We start from the raw sequence: 26,336 nt of genomic DNA on the forward strand, positions 1-26,336 counted from the left end.
ATTCAGGCTTCCTCAGTATTCGAACCCACGCTCCCTGAAGACCGATGGCGCTACTTTCAACTGAGCTAAGAAGCCACAGTTGGGAGCAAAGCAAATTTTCGCGGGTTTTCACGCGCAATGGTTTCCAATTCATCATTGGAATTTGGTTGGAAAAGCACTGCGTGATTTGCAAAATAGATCTACCATTACAACGATGTAAATAAAACATTTACAGAACTTTATACCTGAGAGGAACAATAACCATCAGGATGGCCTTTTCGTGCACATGCCAACCGAACAAGAAGGAACCAAAGGCACAAAGAACGAGACAGCGGAGAAATCCAGTGATGCCTGATGGCCTAAACCACACATGCCATAGAGCAGGCTGAAAGAGAAAACGCAACTTTCAATTGAGTATCGAAAGAAACCAATGATTTTGTTTTTCTTTAACTAGCTCTGTGATTGGTCACAAAAAAAATAATAAACTCGCAACACCTTCTCTACCAATCAGAATTAAAACTACACCCAATTTTGACTTGATTACCCGCGTTTTCCCGCGCTTCCAGTGATTGACTTGTTATAACTTTGGAGCAGTTTTCAATTGAGTGTCCAAAGTAATTTAAGATAACACTGGTTTTGCTTTACTTCGCTCTGTGATTGGTCCAGAAACTCGCACCACTCTCTTAACCAATCGGAAACAAAACTAAAACCGATCACGACTTGGTCGCCCGCGTTTTCCCGCGCTTTAGGCAGTTCGATTGTTTTTGTTCTGAGTTCCCATTGGCTTTTCAAGGCATTTCACTTTCTTCTGATTTGCCATAGAGCTTACTTCGGCTTCAGTTTTACAACACTCAACCGAAAAGAGCTCTGTCAACTCCTGGGGAAAATTTTCTTTGTTGTGACTAACAATTACCTTCATCTTTTAACCCCTTCCCTCCTAGATGTGACCAGAAAAAAAAAACATATCCTTACATAGTCGCTACATTTCCAAGTAGAAGAGAGTGTAAAAGGGGGAATACAGAAAATTGACTGCCAATTAGAAGGGGGGTGGTAACAGGTACATTTTATTGTGACAAAACCAAAATCCTCCTAAACCCCCCTCCCCCCCTCCCTCCCGCAATAAAAACTGACTGGTCCCTGTCAACTCACCATCACAGAAAAAAGTGTTAGGATCATTGTGACAACTGGAGGAACTGATGGAAGAATCAAGTGCTCAGACTGACCAACCAAACCACCTGTCATGGAGGCTTTACTTTTCATGGCATCTTTGGGCAAGATTCCTGCTTTTGAACCTAAAATGGCACAAAAATATAATTTATTGTTTTCATACATTGACTACCATTTTTAAGTCTTCTACTGTGTGAGTGATAATGCTCTGATGGAAACATTCTGTTTTGTTGATTGCAAGGAGCAGTACTGGCTCTCTAATAATTGTTTTAAAATTTATCCAAAACATTGCTAAAAATGTAACCTAAGATTTCTGTTTGCAATTAAGAGCCTATTAATGGTTTTGGTAAAACTCTAAAGCAATTCTTTTGCTGATAAAGGTTTTTTTCCATGATTTTATCAAGTTTGTCAATCCTATAAATTTGCACAAATTCATCCAAAATATTGCTAAATATGTAACCTAAGATTTCTGTTTGCTACTGATTAAGAGCCTATTGATGGTTTTGGTAAAAATCTAAGGCAATTCTTTTGGTGGTGATAAAGGTTTTTTCCCAGTGATTTTATCAAGTTTTGTCAACTGTATGTCACGTTATCTAGAAGCTGACAGTACAATCAGATGCTAGATTTTCTTCTGACTTGTGCCAAACACAACTTTACTATTGGCTGATTCAGCAAACAAATGAATAGCTCTGGATGGGCAGAATCACACAATTAATTTGAGGTAAAATTCAGTAATACAAATTGTGAAAAACTTTAAGCTATCTAAACCGTGGCAATCATGTAACATGAAAATTGTGTAGTAGTTTTATTCTGGGGATTGTCAATTTTTGGGTTTTGCAGAGGCACTTTTAAGTGAATCAAGATAACAAAAAAAAAAACAATAACAAGGAAATGTCTGGTAATATTTTTGACTTTCTTAACTCATTGAGTTTCAGCACATGGAAACATCCAACTGAATTTTTCAATCTCATATCTGAACTTCTTAACTCTTAGAACATAATACCAAAACAGTGCCACACAACAATGAAACCACAGAAAACAATTTTCCTGTCCCCTGCTTGGCTGGAGCCCCATTCCCTCAAGTTCCTCAACAGACCAAAATATTCAAAAGCAAATTTTGCAGCATTTTGTTTTGATGGATTCATTTCCTGTGGAATTTATATTATTTTGTAACTGAAGAACAAAGCCTTAAGATCTCCAAAAATACTAAACCAAACCCTGCAAAATTTTTGTGCCAAATGGCAGAGTACCACACACAATATTTGAGACTCAGCTGGAATATTGTATTGATTTTGAACTTTTTGTAAACCATTCAACTCCCATGATCTGATTACTAATTCTCCCCTAGCTGCGGCACATTTCCTTGGAAATAATTTATGAGAATTTGATGTCAGATCAAGATTAAAACTTGTACCTGATGAGTTTGAGTACTCTCATTACCTGTTTGCTGGACGATGTATGGATATTGAAGGAGAAGTTACATTTTAATCACTTCTAAAAGTTGAAGGATTAAGTCATTTACACCTTACCAAAAATAGCAATAGCCTTGTCCAGCGCATTGTACAAAGCCCAGAAATTTGGAGCCCAGTAGGCATGGCATAAACCTCGTTTGAAAGGAAAAAGTCTTGATAGCACCTGAGGTAATTGACCCTATATTAAAAAAAAAATTCAAAAATATCATACACTACAAAAAAGCTAGCTGACAGTTTCTTCTGTCCCTTTTTAACCTGTATGTTCAAATTTTTTCATACCCAGTTTAAGAAGACTTTTTTTTAGCATAAAAAGATTTGTAATGTAGATAATCCTGTTGGTGATAAACTACGTTCACTACTTCTTGTGAGTACTGTAAGAATTGTGAGCATTTACTGCACAATTTAACTTAGTAAGCAGGGGCAGATCAAGGAATTTTTCATTAGAGGGCAGGGGATTAAAAAATTTTTTCACATCATAGCCTAAATTTTAAGATGAAAAATATTACAATCCCCCACCCAACACCATCACCACTGTTTAGGTAATATTCACTGTTAACATAGAGTGGCATTGAAAGAAAACACAATTAATTTTTGTAAGAAATTAATCATAGGAAGTTTATCATTTATAATATTTTGTATGTAACATATTGTTTGTGATGTAGGAGAGTTAATGTATTATATGTAATATATGCACCTAATTATGCAAATTGTTGTCCATAAGAATTGAGAAAACTCAAAAACTTAAACAGCAAACTGCCTGAAGCAAAGAAAAATGAAAACAAATCTTGATTGGTGCAAGATTTGTATCAAATTGGTTTAGAAGGTGCAAGAAGTTTCTTCACAAATCACAGAGCTAAGTAAAGTGCATCAACCAAATCCTACATCATTTTCAAGAATCAACCAAAAACAATACTTGATAACATCTATACTGCACTGTATTGTGCAAGTTTTTTCCAGTTTCTGTAGAATGAATGAGAAAACATGATTCCCATTGACACTGTATCACTAGTGTTACTGCTTCTTTTCTGCAATTGCTAAAATTGCCGCTCATCTGCTAGGATCATGGCTTTATGTGATATCACTATATTGTAAGCCAATTATGAGCATTCACTTAATTGCTTTTTCCATGATCACAATGCTAAAATAAGACTTGGAAGAAGAATACATTTGAAGAGGTCAAAAGAACAAGGGACGAAGGTGCAGGACACACAACAGAGCAAGGCTCCAAATTAGATGTGCGCAGTGAGCCCATGTTCATGCAAATGTTACATAACAACCTAACTTGGTAGAACTAGAAGATTACCACTACTTTGAACTATATGTTATAAGAAACCATACCATGGCTATGAATGGTCCAAATGAAAGACCAAATACAAAGACCACAATGATGCCAAGTCTCATCAACTTCAAAGGGGAAAAATCCCAAATATTTACACCAAAAATTCTCAACTGTTTCTCTGCAAAGTTAAAAAAGAGAATCATTGTCAGCCAAGTCAACTATATTCTTAAATTCTGGTTTTGAAAAGCAAGAGCTAACCTCATAAAGTAGTAATATACTACATATTATATAATACAATATAATATAATATAATATATAATGATATATATATATATATATCATATATAGATATATATAATATATTATATTTGTTATATATATATATCATATATATCATATATCATACATATCATATAGTAGTAATGGTGGTAATAAAGGGGTATAGTTAGGCTTCACCTGTAGGTGTTGGCCTGCAAAAGGGAGTTTTACAGTAGTCCCTTACTTGTATTGGGGGGAAAGTCTGGTTTTCATTTACTGCTGTCAAAACAAACACCTTATTTAAGCCAAAAATGTCTTTTGAGAGAGGCAGCCATTTAAGTGAAGGGTTCCCAACATGACACCTGGTAAGAATTGGAGACATTTCTTTTCCCCCAATTATCATTCAAATTCTAGCAAAGTTAATCTCTCAAAGGCTCTCTGCTCAAGTGAAGCCAAAGCAGACTGACTCTTAGTTTATTCCTTAGATACATGACCAATGCACTGTGGAAAACTGGCCCTTCCAGAAAGGTTTAGATAACAGTGAATGCTTGAATCAGACACTAGGAAAAAAAAGTGTGGCTATAAATATGACAAGGAAGTAGTTAGAGGAAGCTGAACTGTCTCAACCATTTCACCACTAGGACCTCATTAGTAATTTTCCTTACTGTCTGTCATGCAATTCTTACAATTTTACTGCAGAGAATTTGTTATTGGATCAGCTAATAATTCCCTTTTCGATATTCTTCTTCCTTTGTCTTCCTTGTTAGGAGAAATTCTTTCTTGGTTACTCATGGGAGTTAAAGGGTTTATTTCCATAATGGTTTCTTGATAATGAAGCACATCACATACATCATAGGACCTCTCATTTGGCTATGCTTTTGTAAAAATAGGGGTTCTCATTACAGTCAAGTGATTTTATATTTTTAATTTACCTTTCTTTTCAGCTGCAGATGGTTGGAAACAGTAAGATCGCAAAAGGAAAATGAAGTATGCTGGGGCAATGTAGAGAAAGATGTGTTTGAAATTCAGCAGGACTGCAAACCAAAAAGAGCCTTCCAATGCACATCCCTAAAATTATCAATTACCATGTGTGTAAGCATTTGAAATGTGATTGAAATGAGTCACCTGAACTTTACTTTATAGCCAAAACAAATGATCTGAATAAAGTCAAACACTGTTAGTAATAAAATATGTGGTTATTATTCATCGTGGTGTAAGAGAAGAGATGAACTTTATTTGTTTGTCTCAAGATGGAGTCACTTTGCATGTCGATTGTAATATTGCAGTTGAAATGTCACAATCAACATTTAAAAAAAAGACTCCAACATGAGACAAATGAATAAAGTTCATCTCCTAGCAATGTCAAACACTTTTGTATTTTCATCTGTGAAACATTTTTAACAACATAGTGAAATAGCAGAATTCTGACAAATTGAAAAGCAGCCCTATTTCTTACCACGTCCACATGTAAGTGGAAAGGTTACGCTTAAAACTCTCAATTTAGAAAAGTCCCTAAAAGGGGCATAAAAGATCATTTAAATGCTCTTGTTTCACTTTTGAACACTTGCTGAAATTGAGCCATAAACTGAAAGTTGTAATTAAAAACCACACTAGCATTTTCCTCAGGTTGGGCTGGTCAGTAATTATCTAAGGTGGCCCTTGGCAATAGTTTTTTGTTTAAGTGGTCTTCATAGAAAGAAGATTCCAATGCTTTCAATTCATGCAAAATTTTTCCCACATTAATTGAGACATAGGTTGCTGCGGATTTACAAGCAAATTCATGAAAAGTACAGATTTTATTCAGCACAGTCAGAAACAAAAGTAACATATGTATTGAAACCCAGAGGGGGAAGACTCTCCTAGATGGGCTATTATAGTTTATGCTGCTCCAAACAGTACCTTTCTTTTTAGTTGATTTGGTCTTGAAATGCAACCATGGTTTTCAAGGACCACAAGAGCATAATTTCACAATAAATGCAATTGCTTTTTCATCTTCAAAAAAAATTATCAAATAAAGGAGAGGAATCAAAATAAAAAATTCTTGTAACTAATTTACAAGGAAATGTGTAGCATGTAGTGGGGAGAATTAATAATTAGAACTGGGGGATTAAATGGTCAAATTAAGATACAGTTAAGGGAAATACAGTGAACACACCTTCACTGAGAAGAAAATAAAAAACAATGAAATATACCTGCGACAACTTTGTTATAGAGAGAAGCAGAATGCCAAACAAGAACCCATTGTATTGGAAATGAATGTCTGAAAGACGTCAAGGAATTTATGAATCCTTTTGAGTTAGTTACTTTAATACCATATTTGGTCAACATTGAGGTAATTTTGGCAAATCTTAAAAAAGTTGTAGACAAAACATTCCCTACTGTAGCCATGCCCAAAAATTTCAAAAGTGCTTTGAACTTAGTAATGACTACCGCCATCGAAATTTTTGTCTAATTTTGGTTAGTTTAATAGTTTTATGGCCAAATGTAATGCGATCAAATTCAATCATTTCGTATTAAGCAAATTCTCCTTTAAAAAACTATTTTCTTGATTAACTAATCCAATTCGCCCAACTATTCTGTTTTCCTGATGCAGTGAAAGTATCAAAGGATATGATCCACTATCAGAAGACCAAAATTAAAAATGACCAATATAGCCAAGATCAGACAGTTGCGCACAGTAACAGAAGACTTCTTGGCAAGATAGCTACAATACCTAAGGGGGTAAAAAAAAGGAAATAGCAATTAAAAGTAAGCTCACAAACCACCCAGCCCAACCACCCAGAGTAGGTTTCAATCTCCACAGATAGAATGCCACTCCATTGCAGAGTTACTCCTGGTATTTTACCAAGTCTACTCGACAGTTTGCCAATTCTTATTTATACTGTCTTTTGGTAGAAGAGTGGCACTGCAAAAGTGAGATTTCTAGCCCAAGAATAAAACACAAAGTTTGCTCTAGGGTTGGAAACTAAGCCTTCATAGCTGGAGCTCATTATGCTGAACTTTATGCTACAGCGTCCTTCACACAACTCCAGCACACATTACTTTGGAAACAGAGTACCAATTTACTGAGTTGATACAACTTACTCAGCCTTTAGGTAGGCACACCATTTCAGATGAGATCTCATAATTGGAATTGACTCTGAAAAAATGTCTTTGAGCCATAGTTTTATCCACAGAACTTGCATATTTCATGTACACTTGACAAAACACTCACTCACATCATTCTCTCTTGGTATCCTCAGAGTTGAACAATCTGACATGTCCAAACCAGTTTTCAAAGAAAGGCATGGTTTTCACATGCTCTGAAAGGGACCCTAAGCAAACTACAGCAGTAACAGCGATGGCAAGAAAGACATAGCAACACAAAAGATCAAAAGATCAAATGAGTAGTGCATGGTATTTTGTGATACTTGATTGTATATAACTGCATTGATTAAGTCAATTTACTACGTAAAAGCTCTTTTTGAATAATCAGGACAAACTAGCAAAAAACTTGAAAGCATTAAAAGTGACTCACTCCTTCACAGCGTAAGCCAACAGCAGGTCTGTAAACATAACAGATCCTCTTTGGAACAGTACAGTTGGTAGACTTGTATAAGGTAACTTGCTTATAATCACCATCCTAGGATCAACCAAGGCAGCTACTTGTGATAACAAATACTCAAACCAGGCGAATAGCGGCGGATAATCCAGAGTCCACTCTGAAGTTTTCTACAAGTTCCAGAAAAAATAATCAATAATAATGGAGGAGGATGATATTTTGTGGGATCATCACTGCTTGTTACTTTGTGATGCCTTTTGCCAAGATCAAGTTTCCTTTCTTGTATACAGAGGTAACTGGAACATGTTGACTCCTTGAACAAGCATCCCCTTCCAGTGTTCTCCTTTTCAGGCAGTAATTGAAAAAATTTATTTCTTGTAGTATCTCTTATTACCGCCAGACAAATTGAAATTCGGAATAAGTCAACAGGAAAAAGACTGCTCTACCTGCTTGAAAATTTCTTTTAATCTTTCATGCTTGTAATAGAAAAGAAAACTGTCCTACCTTCCTATCAGCAAAAAATTAAAATGGGTGCTTTCTTCCTTCCTCTTCCCTAACTTCCCTGGACAAGTACCGAGATAATTGTAGATGAATGCTACAACCATATTGAATGCTGAGATATCTTTTAAACCAACTGAATATGTACAAAGGTATGATTCAACTGGGATCAAATAAAGACAAATATCTAACCACAAAATAAAACCGAACAACCAAACCAGATAAAACAAAATTACAATCTGTGGTGTATCAAATTCAATGAAAATCTTAGAGAAGACGTAACTCAGTCACTATCAAAAACTTATGTAGACAATAAGAACAAGAAACTATGCACTATATCAACTAAATGACAAGTATTGGCGAACAAAGCAAACGCATTTGGATGAGAGAATACATATTGCATTCATTCGCAAAACACGCAATCTTCCTCTACCAAAAATGTATTTGTTCAAAAATTCTGAACTCAAAATGCAAACTCATTTTTCTGACATGGGTGTCAAGCTGTGGAATGAGTTATTAGCCAGCCTAAGACCTACTAACCAAGAAATCTTTTGGACTAAACTCCATGATATTTCATTTGGCATCCTGGCAGACAAAGACAATTACTTCGATTCTCAAACAAGTATAATAGAAGTAACAAATTGTAAACAATAATATCAAAATTTCCTTTGCGATGTATTTCTTGATAATAAAATTTGTTCAGTTGTAAGTATTTCCCTAAACTGAATCCAGTTTAGTTTAGACAGTTAGCTTAGAGAGTATAGTTAGCTATCTCATGCTTAATTCACCACTGCTTTAGACTGGCTCTGTCTATTTGTGCACCAGCCAATGTAATGTTGATAATCTGAAAATTGAATAAACATGTGTGCCTGATTTATAAAAACTCTAGTTACTACGACAACCATGTAAAGTATTGGTTATGTTTTATCACTGGACTTTCACACCAAACTTGTTTCCACATTAAGTTTTGAAAAATAAATCGATGTATTGTGCTGCTATTAAACTTAAGGATCAACTTTGAATATAAAGACAGCTTATCGTATTTTCTGTATTCAAATAAAGCACTGTGAGAAGAAAAGTGATTATAGCTGCATGTAGCTAATTGCGTGGAAAAAATGATTAAATATCAAGGCCCTCAAATATGTGAACCCTTGGAATAAGCGCATCACACATTGAAATAAGAACTTTGAGTCATAATAAGAGGATTAACATCACCTGATTGAATTTTTGGGACGAACTTTCACAATGCAGACTATTATCATACCCAAATTACCAAATAATGTTTCACAGTTTAGCCATTTAAAGTCAGTTTACCCTTGATAAGCATAAAGTTAGCCAAGAGCAACCAACAAAACAGTAGGTTTTTTGACCCAGTTTATAATCCTGGGCAGAGGAGGTGCTCTGAGATTGGATAACAACTTTATTAAGATCCTAGCTTGCCCTAAACTCTCAGCCAACAAGATCTTATGCTAAATCTTCCATAGGCTATTCAGCAACTTGCCAAAAATATACATTCTTATAAAACGTCATCGTCGGCATTATTACTGCTATCATTATTATTATATTATCCTTGCAATAGTTTTTATCTCTACTATAACTACAATATTAGTGTGACTATCAAGGGTTGCGTGCACATACTATACCTCATAATACCATCTTGACAAGGGCAAACTGTTTGTAATGGCAAGCCAATTTCTGTGCACCTCAAAATCACTGGAATGGCTGCAAAAAATCCATTCAAACAAAACACCACAAAGATATGTCACTTAATTCCACTCCAAATAAATTTAAATGCAACTGAACTCTGATGTTCTCTTTATTTATTATTTCGAATTACATTTTTGAACTGCAGATGGAACAACACAAATTAAAACCTGTAACTTACCATTTGACAAATTTAAGCACCATTAAAAACAGAGCCTAATAAGAAGATTTGATGATAAGCTCTCTTGTAATGTCAACAGGCTCAATATAATGTCGTATTGTTGTCTCGTCACCTCTCATGTTATGTAATCAGACGTTTCTAATTACCTCTCAGACATAAGAATTAAGTGCTAACCTGACACAGACAATATTCTATGCCCCAAACCATTATGTTCAACCGGTGAAAATTGATTTTTACAACTACTGTCATCTGAAGTGCTCGCCAAAACACAGAGAAGATTCGGTATCAAAACGCAAAGATATACTTTTGCAACAGTACTTTGTTTCAAGTTAATCTGTTAATGAGACTATATAAGCAGTTCGCAATGATGTGCGTTGGCTGAGCTGATAACAAAAATATCAGCATTCTTCAAGTCGAATTTAGTTTGATCACATGCAATCTTTGCACTGGTATAAGCAAGATTAAATTAAGCTCTACATTATAAACAATAAATGTCAAAGTGAATGCAAATTATGGCAGCTTAAAGAAGGATCGAAATTAGATGGCCACCCCCTGATAAATTTTAACAGCTGAAATAAAGAATAATAATAACGATTAAGTCGTTTTGCTAATGCTCAAACACAAAGTGATATTTGAAAATAACCTTTACAAGTTTACATATCGATGATCAACATTCAACAAATTGACAATGGTAACGTGAATGGTACTACGCAGGTATCAGGAGAGATTTCAGCAATACAGAGAAAACAAGAAGACTTTTCCACCAGACATCAATTCCTGTCGCTCTTGAAATTGCCGCCATGTTGGATTCCACAGTTTACTGAGCATGCACTTCGAATGCGTCCGCTGTTCACCAGTGTCAAGGAGAGGAGACCCAGGATGTCACGGTTTAAACAGTTAAACGCGCTCTCCAATAGATCATATGGCATGACACCGGACGAAGCATAAACACTCATGGCGAACAAAAAGGTCTCCGTTTCTTCAACTTCCCTCTCCATGACTCTTCCGATTTCGTGCCAGATATGTTTAGGGAAGGTAAGAACCTCGCTGTTAGTGACACTTTATGTCGTGTGATGTTTGTCATTTCGCGCGCGCATGGTCGAAGAATATGTCAGTTCGAATGTACATGATCTAACCTTCCATGTGTGGTTTATATTCAGGTTAGAGAGCCTGTAGTTTGTCCTAACCAACATGTGTTTTGCTCAAACTGTATGGATTTGTGGCTACGAACACACTCATTCTGTCCAACGTGCCGAACGCCGATAACAACGGAGAAGCCTTGCAAGAAAATTCTTGGTAAGAACTTTCGCCAAGCGCCGTGATTCTAGTTGAACTAGCATTGCGCTTTTAGAGAGGGCGACGTTCCAAGGTTAAGTTAGAGGGGAAGTTAAAAGGGAATTATGCTTGACTATTGCTGTCTTCAACGCCGGCCGGGTTACGATGTTTCAAGGACGTAATTACATTCAGGAAATAATGATCGAGCCTTTCTTTGGCCGAAGAAATTCTAGATCTTAATTAGATTCTGAAAGGATGGCGTTTAATTTGTTAACAATTCTTGTGAGCGATTGGAAGATGCTTTGCCTGGTTCATCTGTTGGTTCAGTTGAATCACTAAACGCACAAAACGAGGAAAATTCATCAGGGAGAATAGATTTTGAAGTTGTCCCGGGTAGCAGCGAAACAAAGGAAATGTTTATTTGTGTTCAGGTGTAGTCCCTCAAAACATGATACGGGTATTTTTGCATTTACTCAAAGTTAAGCTCTAAAGTCCTGCCCCTTGACTTGCATGCACAATATGGCTCCGGACTTGTGGGTCAGTGACCGTCTGAGCTAGCACATGCTTTTCATACCTCCTTTGTGTGAACCATCGAACAGACGTGAGCAAGGCAATTTATCAAATGACCTCTGTAACCTGCAATTTATCTGAATCAATTGTGTATTGCGATGTCAATCTAGCTGACCAATGAGGTGCATTGTTTACGTGGCAAAAGCTTTTCAAGGCTCTGGGAGATCGTTTCAATTGGATGGTCCCTCTTATTTTCCTTAACCACAAGCTGTCGGTTTCTGTTGCACAATATGCTATAAAACACTTTGTGATGCCTCAAACCAGACATGAATAAATTAGAATAACAATGATTTAATTGTGCTGTTCCTGTAGCAACTCCGGGTGACCAAGTACTATTTATGTTCTTTTCAGACACTCTCAGACAGTTTTTTACTGTTTGATGAACGTTCTCTTCACAATATTAAATTAAGCTGTGCGTAGTGTTCTTAGAGAAATAATATATTTAGAGAAAGAAAATATTTTGTGTTTTATACTATTTTTCACTAGGAAGTATTGATTTGCCAGTGAGTAATGATGCTGTAACAAGGGCAGACTTAAGACGTACAAGACTTGACTTAATAAGGCAAGAATATGAGGTAAACAAAGAATTACTTGCATGCAAACCGCATGTTTTAATTCCTATGGCCATATAGAAATATCACGCTATCGTGATTTCACTGATTTATATTTACCACCGTTAAGAAAACATGGATGGTGTTTCATGCTTTTTCACATTGGTATACACATGCAATATCCCATTCAATGAAATATCTCAGCTATGTTGTTAGAGGTCATAGCACAGTCACTGTACGTTTTGATGCTAAACACCTATATGTGTCTTTTACAAAGCAGACTTTGATCTGTTATTGTTAGCACTAGCTTGATAGTTAATCTAATAGAAATGCATATTTAAATCAAGTCATCCCGTAAGACACGAGACAGGAAATGCCAAAATCATGGGGTTGAATCAATTTTGGTGATTGTTAAGTTTGATGCCGGAAAACGATTATACACTAAGGAGGGGACCAAGATGTAGTTGTCACGGAAAGACGATGTCGGGTGAAACACCTTTTAATCCTATAATTCTTCTGAACTTAGAGAGTTGGTGTTAGAAGTTCCTTGTGAATTGGTTCAATCTCTTGTAGGTTCCCTTTATTACTACAACAAGTGTTTCCTAAACCTGCAGTACAATATATTTATCCTCAAAGAAACAATGGAAGTATTATCATTTTGTAACTTGTCGCCTTTCACCATCTTTAAAAAGTTTTATTATTGTAATACACAAGCGTAGGCGTCATCTGAAACAACATCCTTTGGCCAAAAATGAATGTAAACCAGTACCAGACAAAATGTCACCCTCTCTACTCTTTTTGATGGAAATCTTTGTGCAGTTTTGAATAATTTGTACTTCAAAAATTAGAAGGGTCATCCCCTAATATGAATGGTATTAACATACCTGCGGCAACATGAGAAGAAAAAAAACATTGTTGTTCTATTACTATTTTAGTTAAAACCCATTGCGTGCCATTGCGATCCAGGGATTCTTTCATTTCTTGTGAGTTACTTCCCTAGCAGGCGTTGGCTTAGTGCCAAGTGATTTAAGATATTACTATTTCTGGTAGTATGCATTCTACATGTGCATGTTAGACAGCGTGTTTTTGTTGTGAGTTGTTTGTCTCATATGACCACTTAAGGGTGACAACCAATTGTTTCCATTAAACCTAGGAGTGTTCTTTTCATTATACTAAATGTTTAATAGCTTGTTGTTTGAACCGTGATGTGGTCACTTGAAAGGTATTACAGTTGAAATTTCAAGGATCTTACGCAGCACTTAAAGTAGCTTTAAGCAGTGCTGATGCTTTTTCTTTGTGTCCAAAACCGTTCTATTATGTTCTGATGCCATCCGCCAATGTTTAATCTATGATTGAAATAGGGTGGTTTCCAAGGAGATTTTAAGCAAGTCGGTATAAAGGTTGTTTGTCCACGACCACAACTCGTGATACCAAAGAAAGATGTTACTTATCTGTCACGAACATTAAGCATATGTGAGATCCCCGCAAGATGTCAAACTTTAGACCATCCAATAGCTTGGTCAGATGCGCTACCAACTTGGCTATAGTGACCTTATTGCACTAAGCCTTTAGTGTACTAGATTCGTATGTGTCTAGCGTCCTGCGTTCTCTTTGAATGTGTGATTTTCAAAGACTCTTTTGTGTTGATAGATTAAAGAAGATGGTAATTTCTGATTTCCATCAATGAACAAAGAAATATGTCGATCAATGTTAATGTGTGTGGGAGTTTGCTATGTTGCTTAGACTGTGTAAATGTCTGATATTAGCATAAGAACGCAATGATGGCAACAGGCAACTAACCAAACAGGAGATTTTAACAGAAAGGACATTAGATTGATGAATGCATGTCAAAACTTTGAAAATCTATCTGCTGTCTTATATATAACAATAGTGAACAATTGCCAAGAGAATAAAAACCGCAAATGGCAGTTTAGTCACGTTGCCGCTTTGAAATCATCACCGCCTTTCACGTGTTATGCCGCAGGGGAAATTTTGAACTGCCAGAGACAGTGAATACATTAAGCCACTGCCAAAATTCACAGAGAGAAGAGAGTTCAGTCCTGATATGATATTTTTCCAGGCGTCGCGGCTGTGACGTCTTTACTCCCCATTATTTCAGGGCGGAGTTTTCAATCTTCTTTTTTTTTTGCTCAATAGGCACCATTCAAGGAATAGACAATTGTGAACACCATAGAGGTTGAAAACAGCTTAATGCACTAAAATTACAACAGACAGCTCTTAGAGGACTTATTAACTGGGACAAAACACCATAACTGGCTTTCATTGACATCCCTTGAGGTGACCATAAGCCTGCTGACAATCTCGTTGCCTCCTTAAGTTGTTGCATTCCTGCACGCAAAATGTATTCTTAGTCTAGCTTGGTCAACTGTTTTGTTGACATCCCTGAAAGTCGCTATCAACCCAATAACAATCAAGTTGCATGCAAGCCTCTTTGTTAATTGCTCTCCTTCACATGCAACTATGACTCAGTATAATTTGGTGAACTGTTTGCATGAGTCTGTATTTTTGCTGTAGAGTAGGGGAACAGTGATAAAAGTTAGGCCCTTGGCCTGCCATTCCAAGATAAGAAGTAAACATGTGCTGCCCTATGTGGTCGCAGAGTTGTTTCTGAAAATTGAGTACCACTGACTCCTGATAACTCACAAATTGATAAAGGTTCAACTTCTGAGAAGTTCCAAGTTATCAAGAGACAAGACCAAATTGCCGGAAATCAGGGTTGAAAGGTGTTTGTTGTATTTTGGTAGATACAATGTATGCTTAAATCAAATTTTATCATCATGAGTGAAAATGGAGCAACACAATCCTCATTAAAATTTTTCCATCTTATGAAGCGTAATTCAAAGTAGTTTGACTAGAGAAGTCCTAGTACTTTTCCAGGGTTCCATGTTCAAGCCTTTTTCAAAGTTGCCATGTGACAACCAAGAATTTTTTAATTGGTCGCCAGAAATGAAAGTTTAATGGCCTAGCCTGCATGAAAATTAAATTTTTGGAGATTCATGAAACATTTCAAGACTTTTACAGGACTAACCATTGAGATAGAGGCAACATTTGCAAGAAAGAATGATGAATAATTAAGAATATTTGAGGAAAATTCTCATGTCAGTTGAACTTTAGACCATAAACACTAGTAACAATGACACAACAGTCTGCTTCTACTGATACATACAAGTGGCCATCTGAATCCTAAAGCAGGAAATTTAGTTATCAAAATTTAAAAAAAAATGGTTGCAGCTTGGAGGATGTGTATTGCAACCTGTTTCAAAGACAGCTTTGTTGAGCTGCTAGTGCTGCATTCATGTGCTTTATATAGTTGCCTCACAAATAATGCAATGATATGGCCTTCTGTGTTTTATCAGTTTTGACTTGTCACAAATTTGTAATATATTACAGTTCAAATTATCTTGGGTAACCATCAGGGATGGAAACCAAAACAACTTCCCATCAGCAGGAAATTAAGTTATTAGGAACAAGCAACAGCTTTTAGTTAATATCAGTCAGAGATAACAAAAAGAGTGAATGCAAGGTCTGTGAGGTGTAGTGGGTCACAAAATAGGCGTTATAATAATAACAATAAATTTAATTTTTACAATATGTATATATTCATTTACATATGCTCTTATGCGCAAAGAGAGAAACAAATATTTGAATGAAACATAAAGTTCTTGAAAATCATAACTGGAAGGAGGCAGACCAGTTGGCTGTTTACACAGCGTGCAGCTGAGGAGATGAACTTGGGGAGGTGGGGGGGACCACGAACAAATGAGTAGCAGGGTGGAGGGCTTGAACCCAGGACCACCAGATTACAAGTCCAATGTCCTAACCAACCCAGCCATACTGCCTCCACAAGAGGCAAATCCCAAAATACAAATTCCTATCATGTAGTTGTATGATGGAAAGTGCTAACGTTCATATTTGAAAGCAAAAGTCTTCTATATTATTGTTTAGGATGAAGTCAAGTCTCTCCAAAACACTGTCGATCGTCTAAAAGCTGAAAACAAGCAACTTCATGAAAAGATGATTGAAAGAGAGCGAACAATGGCATCTATGGATTTCACCAACAGACATCGTGACAAAGATGATGGTGGTACTGGAAAACTAGACATTGACATGTTGGTAAAACTTACCACCAGATTACAAGAAGCAAGCTACACTTATGAAAATCTGCGAGGTGATATGGACAAAATTAAAGAGGTACTTTAACAGTGCCATTACTGTTCCCATGGTTACTTAAAGAAAGCTTACCAGTGGCATAATAGTAAGGAGAGTGATTCCAACTAAACTCAACTATACCCATCATTACCCAGAACTGAATTTTTTATTGGTATTGGAGCAACTGATAGTCCCAAAATTGATGTTTTTCTTTATTCTCATCCTATAACTGCTCCATATTGTATTGATGTTGTGAGGAGAAATTCTGTTTTGGTCACTCATTGGAGTTACAGGATTAAAGGCAAAATAATATACACCATTAATGCACATTAAGCTTACTTTACAGCACACCAGTATGACCAAAAGTTACTAACACCATAGGAATTGCAAAAGTAACAGACCAATGCATGCATGCTGTTCAGAAAATGTATCACATACATAGTTATGTTTTAGTAACCACAGAAACAAAACTGTTAGTTTGTACATGTTGTGATCAATGGTTATGATTATTTGTCAATCAGGTTTAGAAGTTAGGATCTGTCATCATATAGTTTTACCGTTTTACACTCTCTGCATTTGCCTGTCAGCTTATAAACTTAGTTGATAACAACTTGTGTGGTGTGTCAGTTTGAGAACCAGGAGGATGAAATTAAGACACACTTTGTGTCTTAAGCTGATCACTTAAGGGGAGGCTAAGTGATGTTTAACAGAAATTGTGGACTATTGTACAATGAAATATTTGCTGTTATTAACCCTTAAACTCCCATGAGTGACCAAGACAGAATTTCTCCTTACAATATCAATACAATATCAAGCAGACAAGTGATGAGAAAAAAGAAAAAATATCAATTAGGGGAGTTGATCCAACACCAAATTCTCCCAACTAACATCAAAAGAATTGTACAGTAGACAGTAAGGACAATTGGGAGTTAAAGGGTTAAGGTCACTAATTAGTCTTGTGATTATTGTTCAATCAAGTTTGCAAGATAAGATCCTGTCGCCTTTTGGCTTTATCCTTTAACCCTTTACACCCTAACATCAGTTTTCATATTCTCCCTACTGTTCTCTATACATTTCCTGAGGTACTGATAAGGAGAATTTGTCAAACAACCTGGAGTTTCTTTAGTTGGTGGTCATTTCCTTCATTCTCATGACCTTACTGTTTTATTCAGGGGTGATATTGTAAGGAGAATCTAGATGCTTGTTACTCTTTGGGGTTCAAGGGTTAATAATTCCTGCCTCTCCTCATTGCAGACATAGTTAAAATTAACCTTTTCTCACACAAGGTTTCATCAGTATTTCTCATTACTGCCTGCCATACAATTCTTAAGATGGTAATCTGGAGAATTTAGTTTTGGATTAACTAATAAGCCCCTAATTTATAGTTTTATAATCAATCCTTTGTTCTCATCAATTGCTTGTCTGATATTATTTTGTTATTGCAAGGAGAAATTATGTCTTGGTTTCTTCTGGTTGTTAACTACATTTGAAAGTGAAAGTGCAGCCCCAAAGTGTTAGAGGGTCTGATTAATTAATTAATTTTATTTCATTATTTGTTTTGCTTTCAAGGGTGGTCTTGAAGAGAAAGTATTTAAATTAATTACCTTCTCTACAAAACCACGTTAACACTTGTAAATATGATGTATAAGAATTACTGGTAAATGCACAAAACCTGAGTAGATCATGAAAAATTCACCTAATATTAAACCTCAACAATTTCTTTCTCAGGATAACAAGAGATTACAGGAAGAAAATAGGACTCTAGTCAGGGAAAATTCACGTCTCAAAGAAGAACCCAAATTTTCAAAGTCTCCTCAGAGGTAAGTAATAAATGAATGAACTATGATTAAGGCTATTTGTGCTTTTAATTATCAACCTTTTAACCCCCAGGTTCTGATTCTTAATTCTCCCTTCTGGCTGCTACATGTTTCCTTGTAAATTAGTTACAAGAATTTGGAGTAAGATTTAGATAACAACTTCTACCTGATAAGTTTGAGTATTCTCATTACCTGCTTGCTGAATAATGTATGGATATTATAGGGAGAAGTTTCATTTTAGTCACTACTTGTAGGTAAAAGGTTAATATTTGTTAGAATGCTATATTTGATCATTTGAAAGTTGAGCATATTTTTTCACAAACTAACATGTGATCTGTAATTGTAGGAAAAATCAAAGTTGGGTGATAATTTTCCAAAACTAGATTGATGTGAATTTACTTTTGTCTAGGAATTATGATAATTTGTCAACATAAATAAGAACAGAACAAATAAATTTGAAACTTTTGACCTAAATTTGTTTGAAATATAACATCCCCATGGGCAAAACTTAATCTCCAGCTGATTATGTGTAATTATGATTTAGACAATAAATTTTAGAGATATATTTCATTTTTCCTTCTGTAATTAAAGAGATGTGCCTATATTGATGAATGTTACGTGATACTCTTCATATTATCACTGACCTTAATGAACACGTCACTTTTTAGTAATGCTGTAAATAATTGTAAATTGTGTCCTTAACCCTTTAACTCCCAAATCAAATTTGTAATTCTCTTTACTGTCAACCATACAATTCGTATAAAGTAAGTTCAGAGAATTAAGTATTAAATCAACCAATTATCCCCAAATTGATATTTTTCTTAGTTTATTCTCATCACTTATCTGGTTGATATTGTATTGATATTGTAAGGAGAAATTCTGTCTTGGTCACTCACCCACTTCACCATGTAACATTTGCTTAACAAGAATGGCTCAGAAATCAAGATTGGTAATCAATAAGCCTTAGGTTATCAGATTAAAGGACTTAAAATTCTGCCCCACTGAGAATAATTTCAAGACTAGAGGTAAATTACCCCATTGCACAAAGTAACATTTGCCTATCAAAAATTGCTTAGAAATTAAGACTGCAAATGAATATGGTTACCGTATTTCCTCAAATAAGCACCACAGCATTTATTTAATGGTTTGGCCAAAAGGAGGGGTACTTATTGGAAGGAGGATGCTTAATTGAGTTACCAATTAATCATAACTGTTACTATTTCCAGAAACAACAAATACGTTTAGGACAAATATGTGCAGAAGAGATAATGTCTAAGTAAAAAAATTCCTCAACTTTGGAAATTCCACAACTCTCTTAGGATAAGTGTTTGTTGCTTTGGTTATTGTGATCAATTCTGTGATTGGTGGACTTGACTGAAAGGACTAGGTTTGATTGGCTACTTCTGCTGTCTGATAACAGGTGTCCGGTTACAACCCTACAGAATGATTAGTGAAAAATAAAGCAGCTACTGCAGCAATCACATTTGAGGAAATTGTAATGGTTATGATTAATGCTAAATACTCAAAAAGTATTCTGTGCAGGGTAATACCAAAGTGTTTGATAGTTATTTTGAGACCCTGATTTTATTTAGACAAATGACACATTTGCTGTGGCAAACTCAATAGGTACAGTTTTCTTATATGTAGAATCTTTGGATTTTTAAATTTTCAATGTCTCTGCAATAATTAGTTCTATAAAGACAGAAAATTTCTTTTAGTTTAAGATTATGAAAGTTATGTCAATTAACAACAAGTCTTAGCTGAAGTTAAAACTAATATCAAATGGCAAAATTGACAATTGTCTGGTATGTTCAACTCCCCAAAATAACTTTAAACTTCTCTTAAAGTCAGAAGTTTCAACTTGTGATTTGCTTCTGCTTGGTACTAGAGAGATTGGCATCTATAACTTGTAAAGACCAATTCTGATAACCTGAACCCTTGCTAACTCAAACCTCTCACTAACTCAAACCAAAGCCTATTCCACCCTAATTTTGTCATACAGTTACTGTGGTTTTACCCTTAGTAACTTGAACCCTTAATAATTCCAACTTCCTGCTAACTCAAACCAAAACTGATTTCCCCTGGATTTCTGTCATATATATTACTACAATTTTACCCCAGATAACTCAAACCACCCGCTAACTGGAAGCAAGTTTTGTTTCCCTTTAGGTGTATTCTCCACATATTCTAAGCCTTAATAACTCAAACTATGTCTAACCACCTCTGTAGTAGTTTTAGTGTTACATTTTCACTCGACTTCTCTATAGTTAAATGTATACTGTCTAAACATAGTATACAGTAAATACAGTTCTCCCTTATTTCTGGTCCTTTGCTTGAACTCCTGATAACTCAGACCTTTTTCAATTTCCCTTGAAGGTTTGAGGTATTGGGATTGTACCCTTAAGATTATTTTCTTGAAGGGTTAATAAGAACAATCTGCTAATTCACAGCAGTTTTCAGGTTGAAATTATTTTAGTGCAAACTGAAAATGCAGCAATTCCTGTTATATATTCTGTACATTTACAATTATTTCTCAGAGGGAGATCTTCCATATTGATGGCCATCTAAATTGATAGTCAGAGTAAACAGTAGTACCTACTGTCAGAGTAAACATTAGTCCTTACTAGTCCCCAATATTATTCTGGAGAATGCCTGGTTGGATACCACCAGTATTTAATTTCAGACATGATAGGACCAGTGATAAAGGAATTGAATTAGTTGATTAGACCTATTGAACTGGACTGTCTCAGTCATAAGATGATGTTCATTAGTATGTAATGCTTTTTTCACAAACTGATTGGCTGGTTCAGACATGATGAGCTAGTACTTTTCATCTCTGAGCAGCTCAAGGGACAAAACAACGCGTCAACAATTTAGTTCCAGACCATTCTCTGGTATATTGAAATATGATAAAATAATTTTTTTAGTTTCTGTGTGGTTTACATTAAAACAATAATTTACCACAGTGTCAGCAAAGGTGGTGGATATTTGCTTTGCTGCTTCAGGGCTTGGTAAATATTTACCACTATTGACCTCCATTTCTGTGAATAATTTTTCACCATCAACTAACTTTCAACCCTCCTTATTCCCAAAGTCCTATCTCTTCTTCCCTTGAGAAAGGACAGTGGTTGTGGCTGGCCGCATGTCTTCCAGAATTTTGGTCATTTAACAAAAAAAACAAAAAAACAAAAATAGAGGGAGGGGGTCATGGACACCATGCATGCTTGATCGGAGGCTTTTTTTAGAAAAATTAATGTATGTTGTTGTTTCTACTTAAGGTACAGTCATTACACAATGGCTGGTCTTCAGACAAAGGTGGGTCAGTATGAACGTGAGGTTCAACAGCTTAGAAGAGCACTTCGAAGGAGTGACACTTATATAGAGGATTTAACAAACAAGCTGGAGTCATCCTCAGGGCCAGCTTCCTCCAAACTTAAAAGAGCACATCTTAGAACTAGCCCTGTACCATCTTCATGTACAATAACAAGTCTCGCAGATGACCAAGATCCATCAGAGAAGAGTAAAAGTAATAAAAGCTCAGATGTTATTGATGTTGAGAACCCCAGTCCACCTGAAGATGCAAGTCCTCTTGTTGACAGTAGTCTAAAGAAAAAGATTTCAACTGCAAGTGATAATGAAAATATCACTTCCAATGGTCACTCCCCCATCCTAGCACCAGTTAGCAGTGAAAGGTTCTCCTTAGATAATACTACTTCATACGGAGGAGAAGAAAGGGAATCAGGTTTGAGCTCCAGACGTAGCTCTGAAGTCAGCTTGTATGGTCAAGACCTTGATATTCCTCCTGGGCCTCTCACAAGTTCACTAAACATTCTTGAGCCAGTGGAAGGAGAAGCTCTTGATCGACCTCCATCTAGAGGTGAGCTTTTGTTACTTGGCGACCCTTCCAGCAGGCGACAGGAGAAGCCTGCATTGGAAGAAAACCTCAATATGTTCACAGCAAGCCGAAGATTGATGATGATGAGTGAGCGAAGAGCAAGGCAAAGAGAATCACTGGAGCCTGGTAAACTTTTGCGAGATCTTGGATCTTGTTCACCAACCAGCTCTGAGGGAGGAAAAAGAAAATCGCTTGATGCAAAATCACTTGATTTTGATTTATTTACTCCTGCACCAGATGAGGAATCACCCAGCAATTCAGCTTCACAGGAAAATTCCTCTCCCCCACCAACATTCAATAGAGATGCAGAACTTACTGAGAGTGAGTCCCCCTGTTTCCGTACCTTTTCACTAGCTAAAATAAAGTCAGAAATTGAGGTAGATAATGAAGACGAAACCACTGCCAAGAAGCCAAGACTTGACTCAGATGAGTTCCCAGATGCTGAAGAGGAGGATAAAGAGGAGAAAAAAATTAATTGATTGCACCACCACTTCATTCTTTAAGAATCTTTTTTCATATCATGTGAAAGCACAATGCGAGTTTTTTTACCAGGTGAGAGGAGTTATTTCATAATTTTAATTTATTGTAAATCATGCTTTTATTAATGTTGTATATATTATTTACTTATTAAGTTATTGAAAAAAGTTATACATTAATAGTGCTGCAAAGTAGGATCAAGTGGTTTTTATTTGTAAAGATGATGTGTATTTTTTTAGATGAGCATGTACAGTATTGAAATGAAGTAAAGAGGGAGAGGAAAAAAATTAATTTAGAAAGTAACAGCTAGAGAGTTAATGACAATCATTCACCAGAATATGTTGATTATCCTTATTAATTCACAGAGTTCCTTCTGTTTGTGTTGAATTTTTTCCCCTTAACATCATCATTTTAACAAACAATCTGAAGAATCAAATAATTCAAACATTTCTCTCTGGACTATTTTGGACCTTTAGAAGAACAACATTATTTCATGAACTGTGGGTATGCCTGAGGTTAATTAAAAAGGCTTTTTGCAACAGTTTATCGCATAACCTTAGTTTTTGGTTTAAATACAATGATCTGAATTTTTTTGTAGCATGTGGTAATTGGAAATTTCATTGAAGGAAAATTGCCACATTTTCAACTGATCAGAGACTTTAAGTGGAATTTTGTCTTTGGATATGTATTCTGGCTAAATGAAACATGATCTTTCTACACTCCAACTGGAAGTTTGCCATTTGTCAAGTAACCAACTGTTGCAAAAGGACTATTTGAATTTTACTCATTTGAAAGAATTTTTTTGAAATTTAGTGAATTGTGTTTGTGTAAGAAGAGAAATATAACAACCTCTTTCATCATATGTTATTTTTTTGGTAACATAACAAACTGATTCATTTCATGCAAAATTATTTTGTTGACATGTAGCAAAATCAAAAGATTTTGACTCTTGGTGACGTAGTTTTATTAGCAGAAAATGAAAGGGAAAATTTTGCTAGTTGTCTGAATCCTCAGTGGGAAATTCTATTATCTTAGTCTACAATGGTTTTAGTATGTTATGGTGACATACTCATCGAAGAAAAAAATATGTTTTTCAAACATCTTACTTAGTTTGTACCTAACATCAACAAAAATCTTTTACACTTATCAGATCAATGTCAGTATCTGAGCAACTGTGCACCACCTACCCCTCCCCAAACCTTACATCAAGATTCTAAGTTGTTATCAGTTGACTGTTGTAGGGTTAGGGGAGGGGGGAAGGGTGGACACGAGCTAAGATACTAACACTGACATAACTTATCAATCTACCAAAATGATTGAGCTCCTAATAGTACTGCCATAATTGTTTTAAAAAATCTTCTGCAAAAACTAAGGTCACTTTTTCATTTTGAACAATAATTTGTAATAGTTGAATGATGTTTGAAACTCATATAGTGTTACCTAGGGGAACAAGGTTTTCTTATCCAAGTCACAATAATTTTTTTATGCAAATACACTGGTTGTGTTTTATTATTTTCCACTACATTTATATTAATGACTCAAAGTAGACTTCATTCCAGTTCATTTATGAACGCTAAAAGATTAAGTTATTAATATTTTGTGAATATGTGTATTCAGAAGATTATAGTTAGGTTAAATCTGACAACTTCTTTAAAAGAAGGATAACTGTGTCAGTCTAAAAGACAAGTCAATTAACTGTTGTGTTGATTTTGTGACAATTACAATCACTTGCATGCCCACACAACCTTCAAATTTAAACGTCAGTAGACATATATGCATTGTTATCAAGCTGTTATAAAATAAGCCAGATTTAAATTTACAGACTTCAAATTTTGTTTGAATATGCTATGTTTTGTAGTTTATTGTTCTAAATGATTTACTTGATTAAGCAAAAATATCCAGTGAAAATCTCTTTCCATATGCATTTTAATTCTAAGAAATTTTGAGTTTGTGAAGCGGCGTAATTGATTGCAATAGTTACTGTTAGAAGTTTTGTTCAGATTTTTCTTGACCTTGCAACAACAGCAAAGTTATAGTAGCTGAGAATTATTGCATTAGAAGAGCACATTAATTTCTGGCCTTTCTGAGGCTCAGGAGCGACTTGGAGAGAGTCCCTGTAATGTCCTGTAGATTAAAAAAAAAACGGGTCTTTAGTTCACTAACATCAAAATATCACGAAACCCCTCCAAGAATGGTCTGGTACTCTATGGTGATAGTAAATTAAGGGGGGGGTAATTTTCTTGTAACTTATACTAAATATATTTACAGATTCTGGCTTGTACTTGAAGTCACTGTTGAAATTGTTAAGAGTAATTTGAAAACCTTATCATATGATTAGTATTACAAACTTGTTCTTAGCAACGTTAATTTGTTTAGCTGAGCTGCAGGGTATCAATGAACTTTTACTGGTATGATAGACAAATTGGTTTACATTGGTGTGAGCTTTTAATGCCCAAGATACAATGGTTAATTCTCTCCACTGAAATCCATATATTTTCTAGTTTAACTAGATGGGAGAATTTGGTGTGATGTCATGATATAACCTTTTTGACTGATAAGTTTGTTTGTTCTCATATCTTGTTTGTGAGGTAACATCTGGGAATTGCAGGAAAATTGCATGTTGATGAAAAGGGTTACCCCTTTTCTCATAGGAGGGATCATTACAGATATTTTCCTCATGTTGACAAATTGTCTCACAGGAAGCAAATAAGGAGTAAGGAGATGATCAAACAATGGGTATTGTTTGGATGGAACACCATTTTCTCAACACTAGTTAGCCATGAACTTTAAGGCTACCATATTTGAGAATGAACTTTCCTACAGTAGTGTAACTAAATGGAGAGGCTACAATTCTCTTCCCCTTCTCTGTTCCCCGCCTTTTTAGTGGGTTCCTTTTTGTTTAATGTAATGAACGCTTCTCTCACAATTTCTGCTAAATTATGCTAACCCTTAAGTGATTCTGTGTTGAAGTCTATCTCAGAGCACCTTCATCACAGTTCAAATTCAGCTGAAAGGTTGGGAAGAATCATGAATTACCATTTAACAGATGCAAAACCAAGAAATCAAAGTCTATTTTTCCTCCTGTCTATTAAAGAATATGTTGATTTTCTCTCCAAAGCCCTTGTAGGATTCAAATTTGAATCTTTTTTGTGATAAGGTTTTTACAACTGTTAATGTCCGGATATAACTGTATGTTAATTAGGTCATGCTTAAAGAATGCTTTATGTTTAAAGCAAAGGCTAGAAAGGCATTTTTGTAATTTTATTGACGAAGGTCATTAAACAAGAAAGAATTTCAGTGTATTGATTCTTTACAACATGTTCATGAAGAGTTCGACCCTTTATCTTCCCTCAGATGGTATGAAGGTGGCATGCCTTACGCACCTGTTTATTTTCGTACCGCTCTTCCAGTTTTTCTGCCTTTAAAATTAAGGGTCTCTCCAACTTATTTCCGTATCTTTACCCCTTTTTTCATTTCCCTTTTCTGTTATGGTCTGTTTTCT

The 26,336-nt window shown here is 35.5% G+C and overlaps 2 protein-coding genes across 4 annotated transcripts in view; one reads left to right on the plus strand and one right to left on the minus strand.

Annotated features, from left to right (window-relative positions):
* LOC113683849 (dolichyl pyrophosphate Glc1Man9GlcNAc2 alpha-1,3-glucosyltransferase) overlaps nucleotides 1–10,946 on the minus strand; it is a 14,828-nt gene extending 3,882 nt beyond the window's left edge. The window contains exons 1-10 of one of the 3 annotated variants that reach the window (XM_089191918.1): nucleotides 10,787–10,946; nucleotides 9,838–9,916; nucleotides 7,673–7,866; nucleotides 6,767–6,868; nucleotides 6,348–6,414; nucleotides 5,088–5,223; nucleotides 3,957–4,075; nucleotides 2,676–2,796; nucleotides 1,129–1,271; nucleotides 225–364 (exon numbers count right to left, since the gene is read on the minus strand). In XM_089191918.1, coding sequence (XP_089048044.1) covers nucleotides 225–364; nucleotides 1,129–1,271; nucleotides 2,676–2,796; nucleotides 3,957–4,075; nucleotides 5,088–5,223; nucleotides 6,348–6,414; nucleotides 6,767–6,868; nucleotides 7,673–7,866; nucleotides 9,838–9,916; nucleotides 10,787–10,881 — 1,196 coding nt within the window. In that variant the 5' untranslated portion in view covers nucleotides 10,882–10,946. Of the gene's footprint in view, nucleotides 1–224; nucleotides 365–1,128; nucleotides 1,272–2,675; nucleotides 2,797–3,956; nucleotides 4,076–5,087; nucleotides 5,224–6,347; nucleotides 6,415–6,766; nucleotides 6,869–7,672; nucleotides 7,867–8,200; nucleotides 8,300–9,832; nucleotides 9,917–10,786 lie in introns of those variants that run through there. The other 2 variants (XM_089191919.1, XM_089191920.1) reach the window with 2 other exon arrangements.
* On the plus strand, nucleotides 10,935–26,136 carry LOC113683848 (uncharacterized). Its single transcript, XM_027201136.2, has 6 exons — nucleotides 10,935–11,114; nucleotides 11,240–11,375; nucleotides 12,411–12,499; nucleotides 16,442–16,687; nucleotides 18,374–18,465; nucleotides 21,741–26,136. Exons 1-6 carry the CDS (start codon nucleotides 11,034–11,036, stop codon nucleotides 22,834–22,836), a joined length of 1,740 nt encoding a protein of 579 aa, XP_027056937.2. The 5' UTR covers nucleotides 10,935–11,033; the 3' UTR covers nucleotides 22,837–26,136.
* The last annotated feature ends 200 nt before the right edge of the window (nucleotides 26,137–26,336 follow it).

This window comes from Pocillopora damicornis, chromosome 13, assembly GCF_964200805.1.
Source record: "Pocillopora damicornis chromosome 13, jaPocDami1.2, whole genome shotgun sequence".
Classification (NCBI taxonomy): Eukaryota; Metazoa; Cnidaria; class Anthozoa; order Scleractinia; family Pocilloporidae; genus Pocillopora; species Pocillopora damicornis.